The 11,394-nt window shown below is 35.3% G+C and overlaps 1 protein-coding gene across 1 annotated transcript; it reads left to right on the plus strand.

Moving 5' to 3' along the window:
- Positions 1–4,525: 4,525 nt before the first annotated feature.
- Positions 4,526–11,140, plus strand: LOC113322666 (folylpolyglutamate synthase-like). The gene is made up of 17 exons (XM_026570799.1): positions 4,526–4,665; positions 4,882–5,033; positions 5,126–5,191; positions 7,006–7,115; positions 7,279–7,339; positions 7,523–7,606; positions 7,763–7,819; positions 7,951–8,011; positions 8,108–8,154; positions 8,250–8,327; positions 8,712–8,873; positions 8,952–9,236; positions 9,470–9,548; positions 9,635–9,787; positions 9,957–10,096; positions 10,414–10,469; positions 10,587–11,140. Exons 1-17 carry the CDS (start codon positions 4,656–4,658, stop codon positions 10,615–10,617), a joined length of 1,632 nt encoding a protein of 543 aa, XP_026426584.1. The 5' UTR covers positions 4,526–4,655; the 3' UTR covers positions 10,618–11,140.
- Positions 11,141–11,394: the final 254 nt, after the last annotated feature.

Here is an 11,394-nt window from a genome sequence, read left to right on the forward strand (position 1 = left end):
CCAACTATTATTGACAAAAAGGGGGAGAATTATTTGGTAGCTCACACTACATACATATGGTTTACGTATCATTATGTAAGAGGGAGTGGTTTTCATTATGAGGTGGAAGTATTGAATAAGGGGGAATGATACATATCACCGTAGTATATTTGTCAAAGTTGTGATACAATTAGACTTTGATGTTGTGTAATAATACTATGACACTGTATAACAATGATTGAGAACAAATGTTTTTCATATGTTTTCATATTGTTATGGATGCGGATCTTCAACAACAATGATGCTAAGTTGAACACGTTCAGAATCACCGAAGTACTTTCAGTGGCGAAGAATCCAAGAAAATCAAGCATGATGGATGAGAATCTATAAAGTTTATTTATTTTGTAATCCATATATATTCATAGTTTTGTCACTAAAATTGACAAAGGGGGAGATTGTTAGAGAACTGCTCGGTCGAACTCTTAAGCGTTGCTATCTTAAGCTTGTTTGTCAAATTTAGTTGATCAAAACTATAGTCTTGATTTCTAGTCTACTTATAGTTATGTCTCGGATTAGGATAGAATGCGTAGTTGAGCTTTAGACTTCACGGCATTCATCGATTGAAGACGAAGATCTACTGAGGAGAGCTTGGAGGAACTTCATCAACAACAGGTATGTGGAGACTAAAACTTATCTATTACTCATAAGTCTATTTCATTCTATCTACTAATGATACTAAGTCGTATAGCTATATAGACTTTCATATTATACACATTTAATATTTCGAGTTGAGTTTATCTCGGTTATTTATTTCTCGAAATATGTGTTGGAAGTTTTTTGCTTTAGATACGTTCATCATATTCTTAACGAGTTTAGTTGGAAACAATTTATTTATTGGAAACTAAATAATATGTCAAAAGATGATCATGTGAAAATTGCCTTGAAACATCTTACATGATTTGTATGAGACAATCATTTGATGTCGACTCGAAAAGTTTTGTATTGATCATTTGATCACTGGAAAATTACGTATAGGCTAATAGTTTGTGTGAGACAGCTATTGTCGTCTTCTAAGGATGTTTCAATGATTGAAATGTGAGTTCAGGACAAAAACCTTTGTCTAGATACATCACAGTATGCGTACCTAGTATGCAAACTGTTTTGGTGTGATTCAGGTACGGGAACCTTGTTTGCATACCTTGTATGCGAACGGTTTTAATAGTTAAAGTCCGGGAACCAAGTTTGCATACCAGTATGCGGAACGGTTCTACCTGAGTTAAGGTCCGGGACAGTAGTATGCATACATGTTTGCAAACTGCTGGACAAGACCAAAGTCCGGAGGCTATAGTTTGCATACCTGTTTGCAAACTTAGTGGTTAAAGTTCTAAAATCGGTTAAGTATACTTTCATACTCATGAACAAAGTATATTTCATTTGTATGTAGCAAGCTAAGACCATCTAACGGTGGATAAATATTTATTTGGTTTTAAGCAAACTTAGCTTGAATCTTAAATCAGGTTTTCATCTAACGGTGAATATTGAATGTTTTGTTACTAAGATATCTTATCTTTGATTGAAAGCAAAACCTGATTTGAAAGACTATATAAGGGAGAACTCTAGCAACTGGAAAACCTAATCCCGGCACTTTCTGGTGTCCTAGTTGCGACTAGAGTCGATTCTCCTTTAACCTAGTTTTTTCCAAAACCCTATTAGGTTAACGACTTGAAAACTCATTTGGGATTCGTGAAGCCAAACCCAACTATTTTCTCTGTAGTTGTGTGTTCTAATCTTACTTGTTTTATCGTATCGAGCACTATCTTCTCTAAGATTTGCTCGAGATTTATCTCTGATAGGTAAGATATATAAAGTAATCACAAATCTTTTCGTCTTATTCTTTGTGATTCCACGACAACTTCTTCTACTACCATATAGTTAAGTTATTGTGAGATGATTGATATTTCTAGGCCGCTCTTCGGGAGTATAAGACCGGATTACCAATTGGTTCCTGTTAACCTGGATTTATCAAAAGACGGAACAAAAACTTCATAAGTACTTTTGTGGGAGACATATTTATCTATCAGAATAAACTTATCTGTGTGAGACAAATGTGTTTATAAGTTTTCGACTTTGGGTCATAGCAACTCTTAGTTGCGGGTGAGATCAGCTAAGGGAATCTAGTGCGCAGAATCCGGCGTGGTTCAAGAGGCGTAAGGAACACGACTGTACCTTAATCGGTGTGAGACTTGGTTAGGGCTCAACTACATTCCAGTACAATGTTAACTTGTAGTAGGCTAATGTCTGTAGCGGCTTAATACAGTGTGGTGTTCAAATCTGGACTAGGTCCCGGGGTTTTTCTGCGTTCTCGGTTTCCTTGTTAACAAAACTTCTGATGTCTGTGTTATTTCTTTTCCGCATTATATTTGTTTATATAATTGAAATATCACAGATTGTGGGTAGTTCAATCAATTGGTAAATCCAGCCTTGATTGTTAGATAGGAATTGATTTGCACTTGGGCATTAGTCTTTGGTACCGTCCAAGTTATTTCTCATATCAGCTGGGTTCACCGATTTCTATTTGTTCGATTGCAGATTGTATTCATAAATTGAAATTAAGCTCTTTGATATATTTTTTGATTGAGCTCGCTTTTAAGTGGGTGCTCTCTAAATTATATTAGAGTTAGTCCATACAGGTTCCCGAACGAATTATTGGGTGTGGTTGTTATGCCCCCGCTTTTTCAGTTATTAGTCGAAGTTCACTCTGTAACTGACGAATTTAGGTTTGGCTGATTCGAACAGAAAATTGAACAACCGAATTTAGTGTGTGTTTTCGCTAGTGAAGTTCAACTATTACTTTCATGTTTAATTATCAGCCGAACTTTTCACCAGTACTTTAAGAATAAAGAACAACGAGAAGTTCGGCTGATTATTCTTTTAATTTTCAGTTGAACCTCATTTGTAACCACCGTAACACCCGTTTTAAACCTCATATGTCAATTAAACATTAGTTTGCGGGAAATATTTTATACATAACCTTACTCGACTTGATTTCTTATTCTTCTTTAATTCGACGATTAGAAGAATGATTAGAATGATTACGATTCTTCGTGCAAATCGGTTTATTGTTGTGTTTAATCGACGATATTTTAAAATCGGTTTTCAAGAATAAGTTCCATTAAGAAGAGAAAATGAGAAATAAAAATGATTTTGTAGTAATTAAATTTATAATTTTAATTTCTAAAACTAGAACACCGCTGCCACGGTGGGGAGGACCAACCGAATAAACGAAACACCGTTATTACATAACGCACTATACATATTTTTTTTAATTGGAATGTTATTTTTGAGGCATAACGTGTTATGTATCCTTTGTGGTGGTTTTCATAATGCTATACATTCAATTTTCAAAAATTGTTGTTTGTACTCATTGTGTATATCTCTTTAAAATCATAAGCAGACTTCCTTCTCACATTTCATCTGTGAAGCGTACAAATCAATCTAGGGTGTGGCATAACCTATAAAAAGACATAAAGAAAGCGTATCTTGTGTCTTTGGAAGAAAAAAACATATTTTGAGGTCTCTATGGTGGAGAGAGGAAACTACAGTATTTAACTGCTTTTCACTACCAACGAGATAAAATTTATAAAATTCCAAGGGACAAATTTTTAGATATGTTTTATTCTAATTTGCTTGACAATTATACCCATGGAAAAATAGGATACATAATTACAGTAAATCCTTTATATATTAATAAAAATTCATGGTCCCAGCTTGGGCCTGTTATAAATAGTAATAACCTCAACATTTTAATATTAATGGTTTTTTCAGTCCCATCTTAAGGAATTTACCTCTGTATATTAATAATCAACACTATAGTAGAGAGTTATGGAGCTTGTTACGTTAAAACTTATGATGAAATAGAATACCTATTTATAGTTATTTGAGAAAACGAGGTAATTTTTTGGGTTGTTACCACAAGTTCCTAGATATATATACATGTTCCTGTGTATCTGAATTATAAATATGCATGTGTATTATCTTACATTAAGCTATAATCTTTTTACATTTCCAAGGTATACCTCCTGTATTAATAACCTCCATATATTAATAAATTTGTGAATTCCCAAATATATTAATATACGGAGGTTTTACTGTATTGGGCTAAAAGGAAAGATCATTTTTTATTTTTTAATAGTAATTATTTCCGATTTTTTTATCAAATTGCACATTATGCTAGACTTCAATTTACAAAAAATTGGTCATAAAAGAGACTCCCTCCTTCAGCCCTTGGAGCCCTCGGGTCAGTCGGCCCAATAAATTCTCCATTTATGGTGGGTTTGAATGTAGAATTTAAAGGTGGAAATTACCAAACACACAAAAAATTTACGTGAATCCCACGGAATTATAAATTCTCCGAAACGGTGAATTCTGCGAACAAACCCACCATTAGTAAAAAGGTATTTTGTGATTTAAATAATTTATCACACATTAGCCTCCCCTTATCACCCCACCCTAGGTATTAATAGTCAACTTGTATGCCTCAAAACAGGGTTCAAGAGAAAAGCAACAGAGTTGGCCAGCCCATTCGTATCTCTGTCTCTCACTCTCTATCACTTTACGATAAGCTCTTGTTGCCTCTTCATCTCTGGTTTGAGTCTGATTCTCATTGCCAAGTCATCATGGCAGAAGGTACTTTCTTTCTCTCTCAGGTCATTTTATTTTAAATTCGCAGACTAAATTTTCATTCCTTGATGTCTCTTTATCTTAATTATTTTCTCCAATCTGTTTGTGAAATTGCCTCAACCGCCATAAACCACCAACACCAACAGTTCATGTTAAACAACAAATTTCTTTAAATTGTCTCTTAATATTTGTTCATGTGTTTTGTGTTTGAATTTGATATAGATAATGATGGTATTGAATCTTCAAAGAAGAATGTTAAACCATCTGGTTATGAAGAAGCTTTGGATGCTTTGTCTTCTTTGATTACTAAACGTTCACGTGCTGATAAATCTAATAAAGGTGATCGATTCGACTTGTTATTCGATTATGTTAAGGTAATTTCACTTGTAGTTTCAACTCCAGTGACCTAATTTTGATTGCATTATTTAGTGTATAAATGATTGGTAAGGTTTTGTGGATTGTGTAGATATTGGATTTGGATGATTCTATTTCTCAAATGAAGGTTATCCATGTAGCTGGTACTAAAGGAAAGGTTGTCATTTTTCTCTTCCTATTTAAGGTTTCATTAGTTTCTATGGAAATACTACTTCTAACATATTACTACTACAAAGCATTTGAACTTTGCACTGAATAAAGCATTTGAACTTGAACTTTGCAATGAATACGAGAAGTAGTGTTTATTAAGGAATGGATGGTAAATTGTTTATGAGAGAGAGATAAGGAGACAGAGATTGCCAACGGTAAATGGGTTGGGGTAGATTACTATGGTAGTTTTCGTTGTGTCTTCGTATATGGATTATGTTTTTTCATAAGAGCAGCTAGACCAAATTCAATGTAGTGTGTAGGATTTTATTGAAAATCTGTGTCCGGTGACCAGAATCCAAATTGTGGATCACTCCTTGCTCTGTTGCACATACATGTCTTAATAGATATTAAGTTGACTGTTGATTCAGCTTCACTGATTTCTAACAAATAAACATAAAAAGGAAGAAGTTTGAATCAAATTGTTTGACCTAAAGAGATGCTAATTGGTAATCAAATGTATTGGAGCCATGGTTCCTCGAATCCGCTGGTATGGAAATGGTCGAGTACCCCATAGGGGCCTCTCCTTTCAGTCGAGTGGATAAATCTACTCTCATTATTTTCCAAGTGCAATCCCTTAGTATATATTCCCTCCATCCTAGTTTACTTGCCAAAATTGAGTTTTATTTTAGCAAAAGTGTACCAAAAAATTACTATATTTTCCACTAAAATTTTCTAAATATTAAGAAAGAAATAAAAACTAGGATATAAAAACTAATATAGTAAACAAGTAATTTGGAAGATTGATGGGGTATGTGGAAGTAATTTGAATTTGTTTCAAGTTTTTGCAAAATGCTATTTTGGCAAGTAAACTAGGACGGAGGGAGTATATAATTAAGAGTGGAAAAGAGCTTTTGCAGCTCAGAGAGCCCGTTCGTAATGTCTCAAGTCTTTCAGTTGTTACAAACTTGCAATGTCTGGTTGAATTTTAGAATATAATTAGCTATATTGATGAATTTTAACATGTTGAAGGTTCTATTTTTTTCTAATGAGTAGAGAAAATTTAATTAGGTATTTCTACGGACTTACTAGTGCCCTACCTGCACTTTGGGCATACAAATTGGATTTTTTTATATTTTTTTTTGAAGCAACAAATAGGAATTTGTGAGTGATGTGAATGTGGCTTTTCATGGCATCTCTCTCTCTATATATATATGTATCATATATATCGTTCCAATCCATTTAGATGTGTCCTATCTGGTGAGATCATTTTGAAACTAGACGCAATCAGTATTTCTTGTTATAAGTTCGAATTATGTGAGATTCAAATGCTGATGAGTAATATTCAGAAAGGAGAGGGTTAGCTTCAGCAAAACCAATTTATTTCATAGGAAGTAGTAATAGAATTTGCAAATTATAAAGATGGTGAAAATTCAAGAGTATCAAAACCACTGTCATTTCTATGTAGAAGTTAATTTTTAAAATTAAGTGCTTCAGCCCTTGGTGGTTCAGATAACGAAGTTGAATCAATTCAATCTACATCCCAAAATTCAGTATCACAAGGTTAACAGTCTAGTAATTTAGCGTAATTATTATACGCCATTTTGATGAAAATTTGGACATGGATTGTGAATAGGTTATTGTAACAGTAACACATCACTAATATGTCACTACCTTGCATATTTTGGTTTGGATCCCTTTTGTTCTCTCAGCTTTGGTGCAAAGTACAAATGGTTTGTAGAATGTGAACATTCTTGTTATTGCATTTGAATTGCTAGTATCAGTTTTAAAAATCTCATTTTGCTGTTTTTCAACATTTTGAAGGGATCAACGTGTACATTTACAGAATCAATACTGCGTAATTGTGGGTTTCATACTGGACTTTTCACATCTCCTCATCTCATTGATATCCGAGAAAGATTTCGGTTGGATGGGTGAGTAAACTTTGCTTACTTTTCATTCTGCAATTCTTATCCTAGTGAAGGTCCTAATTTTACATGCGTCAGATTTAATTAAAGCCAGAAAGATCCTCTTCTTTTGAATCGAATTGCATGTAAGATGGTCCTTTTATTTCTAGTTCTTGTTTGTCCTTTGCAGGGTGGAAATAAGTGAAGACAAATTTCTGGGGTACTTCTGGTGGTGCTTTGATCGTCTGAAGGTTTTTGCATCGGTTACTTCGTTTGCATTTTGATTAATGCTTTTGAAACCAATGGGTTTTCATTCCCTCCATTATTGTTTGATTTTCCTCTAGTTTTGTCAATAATCAAGGTACACTTTTTTTTGTAAGTGGGAGCTCTTGCTTTGTTCATTCCCTCATGATTTATCGGCATCTTGGATGCAGGAAAAAAGTAGTGAAGATGTACCAATGCCTACTTACTTCCGGTTCCTTGCTTTGCTTGCTTTCAAGATATTTGCAGCAGAGCAGGTCAATACATGAATTTTTTTTCTTTCAACTTGATAGAGTAACTATCACTGTTGCAATAATTTCATTTCAGAAATTTGTTTGTACGTGGCATTAGCATGTTATTTGGGTGAACTATAGACTTTCCTTTCTGCTGACATTGCAAGTTTCACTGAGCAGGTGGATGTTGCTATATTGGAAGTTGGTTTAGGCGGAAAGTTTGATGCTACGAATTTGGTATTAGTTACATTTTATCAAAAAAATGGATGTATAGTTTAATGAACATGTCAGAGTCACTTTTTGGAGAACATCATAATTGCATTATCAAATTCAATCGAGCATGATTCACATCGTGGATTGCATTTCAGGTGCAAGCACCCATTGCATGTGGAATATCTTCCCTTGGGTATGATCACATGGAAATTCTGGGTCAGTGATTTTTCTGTGGAGTCCCTTTCACTGAATCATCCCTGAAATCTTAGGTTATCATTATCATATTTGCTTATTTCTGATGATTCCGGGCAGGCTATACCCTTGGGGCAATTGCTGGTGAGAAAGCTGGTATTTTCAAGGTGATCATGAAGCTAAATACTTTTACTCTTATAGAAACCTTCATACAAATAGGAAGACTTCTTTCCTAAAACATTTTTTTTCCTTCGTGATTCAGCATAGAGTTCCAGCATTTACGGTGCCTCAACCTGAAGAAGCAATGGGCGTGCTTGAGAAAAGGGCTTCCGAGTTAGATGTATGATGTTCTATCCTATTAGAAGCTTCATGCAACTACCTTTAGTGCTTTTACTTTACCTGAAGCTGTAATTTGTACAAATCTTAGTTAAATTAAATTCGAAATCCTAATTGTTGAATCCCAAATGAAGTTGACATCACTGAGTCATGAAACTCAACGCATCTGGACGGCCAAACCATTTTGAAAGAAACTAACAATCTAAGGATGTCATTTTGATAAAAGCTAACAATCTAAGAATATCATGTTGAAGAGTGATAACCTGTACTTTACCATCTTACAGTTTTTCATTCCTCACTTGCTAAAAGACACAGTCTAGTTTATATCATGTCTCACTGACTGGAATTAAGTTGTTAAGCTTATACGTGAACTTTATACTGGCTACAGGTACCTCTCCAAGTTGTACATCCCCTGGATAGCAGCTTACTTAATGATTTGCAACTTGGGCTTCATGGTGAGCACCAATTCCTGAATGCAGGTCTTGCTGTTGCCCTTTGCCGCACTTGGCTTCAGAAGACGGGCCATCTCGAAACATATCTGGATCAGAGTGTAAGTTGTACACTTAAGGTGTTTACTTTTTTATACCCACATTGCTGAAATATATTATAAGAATGTGCGCGGTTGCAGACCTCTCTGCCTGAGCAGTTTGTCAAAGGGCTTGCGACTGCGAGCTTGCAAGGACGGGCACAGATTGTTGCCGATCCATTCGTTAACGTGGAAGGCCCTGGAGATCTGGTGTTCTATTTGGATGGCGCTCATAGTCCTGAAAGCATGGAAATTTGCGGGAAGTGGTTCTCTCTTGCCATCGAAGAAAATATTCAACAATGTGATTCCTTGAAGAAACAACCTTGTGAGAGTTCAAATATTGCACTTAAGGGCCCCAATGAGTTTCCCAGGATAGATTCCACGCAGGTAAGCTCACGAACTCGAGCCCTTTTGCCTTATCTTGACTTCGGTACTTTGAAAACCATCGTTTAATGTTTCATGTCAACCATATAGCTTCTAAGGCATGACTGCTTCTTTACACAGACTTGTTTGTGATTATATTTCTCTCAGGTTTTGTTATCTTGTGCATCGTTTACTTACTTAATGATTTCCACCACTAATTCGCAATCATATACTGAGCTTTTTCAACTTGTGGCCAGATACTCTTGTTCAATTGCATGTCAGTGAGAGATCCTCAGCTTCTTCTGCCTCGTCTAATTCGTGCTTGCGCTAATCATGGTAAGTTCTTAACACTGTATGCAGCTGTTATATAGGACCAAATGAGAGATTTAGCTGTTTTATACAATTGTACATGTGATACCCAGGAGTTTACTTCAAGAAGGCTTTATTTGTGCCAAACCAGTCGGTGTATAACAAGGTCGGGTCTCATGCTTTACCCTCATCTGATCAACAAATTGATTTATCTTGGCAACTAGCACTTCAGAGAGTGTGGGAAAATCTTCTTCGTGGAGAGAAAGGTGATTTTTTCGTTTATTCTATAAGTGTGAAGATACCAGTCTTTTTCTTCCTCAATAATTCTTCTTAGGTTACCCGTTTGCTTACCAATTTCTATTAACTATGACAACTGAGTTTTTTGCAAAGCAGAACTAGCATAACAGTAGTAGTTTGTTTTCTACTTGTCTTTAGACTCAGCACTAGAAGAAAGCAAGGAAGATTCCGAACACAAATACAGGAATTCTGAGACCAGTTCAGTGTTTCCTTCACTGCCTTTGGCTATTAAATGGCTCAGGGATAGTGTCCAACAGAACCGATCAGTTCGTTTTCAGGTACTTATATCCTCTTCCGCAAACATAAATTATTTGAGTTCACAGCTACACATCACCGGCAATAGTGTAAAAATGTTAAATAATACAATAAAGCATGTAAACACTCAATTCAAATTTCACTGATGAGTGAACTATATATAGATCACCGAGGTACATTCACTGATATCACAAAGATGATTCAACAACCATTTGGCTCTGGAAAGGGAGTCAGGGACACATTTGATCACAGATTCATATATTTTTTTGCTATAATGTTCCCTTGAAAAAGTAAGATATATATATTTTTGATGCCACTGTTCCTGTTTTTGTATTTCTAGGTTCTGGTAACTGGTTCATTGCACCTTGTGGGAGACGTTTTGAGAATAGTCAAAAGGTAGACTAACTCCCATATAGAATCCCTTATTTCAATTCATGATCGTTTAGCATAAATAGTGGGTTTTGATTGTCTAGTGACGAATTGAACTTCAACGAACGGGTTTTGATTGTCTAGTGATGAATTGAACTTCAACGAACACAGGTGAAACCTTCGAGAGAAAATGAATCAACATGCACTTCAGAGAGGGCACACTTTTAAAGTACACCTATACCAGACACAATCACAGGTACTGTACAATTTGCACTGTTGTGGGGGCAGGGTTTTAATATTCTGTCCCAAAGATCGTGTTATTATGGCGAAGACTAAGACCCTGTCCTATGAGGGAAGAGTAAATTCCCTTAAAAGCCCACGTGACAACATCTTCTTTTGATGTGTAAAACAATAGGGGAAGACTATGGGTTCGTAACGTGATAGAAAGCCGCTCGCTTAATGGTTCACCTGTCTGGTAATAATTCATAGATAATAGTTCATTGCATACTTTTAATTGTTCTCTGGTTGGTGAATGGTTTTGTGGCTATCTTTAATATTCATTGTAGCGTTTTATTCATTGCAGTGTTATGGCATTTGTGTTTTTGTTGTTCTGTTACTTTTGCACTTGGGAGTCTTTTGGTGTGTTCTTGTTTTTCATGAGAAGAGTTATTGTATCTTTTGTGCTTTGGAATCTTGAACATGTTGGCACCGTAAACCATAATCTTCCCCTGTTACACAAAGCGTTATCGAGATTAGAGATAACATACCAGCTTTTTCTTTAGACGTTTCACCAAATAAACTTGGCATCTTCATCAAGGAGATATAGAGGTACAATCATCTCCTACAATTTCATAGCCGCACTCCCCACAAAGATATACTTCTTCTGTTTTCAAAAAAAAAATGATAGTATCTCTTTTTTAGAATCAGGGAGAATATCAATTATGTAAAAGTT

Source organism: Papaver somniferum, chromosome 11 (genome assembly GCF_003573695.1).
Source record: "Papaver somniferum cultivar HN1 chromosome 11, ASM357369v1, whole genome shotgun sequence".
NCBI classification, from domain to species: Eukaryota; Viridiplantae; Streptophyta; class Magnoliopsida; order Ranunculales; family Papaveraceae; genus Papaver; species Papaver somniferum.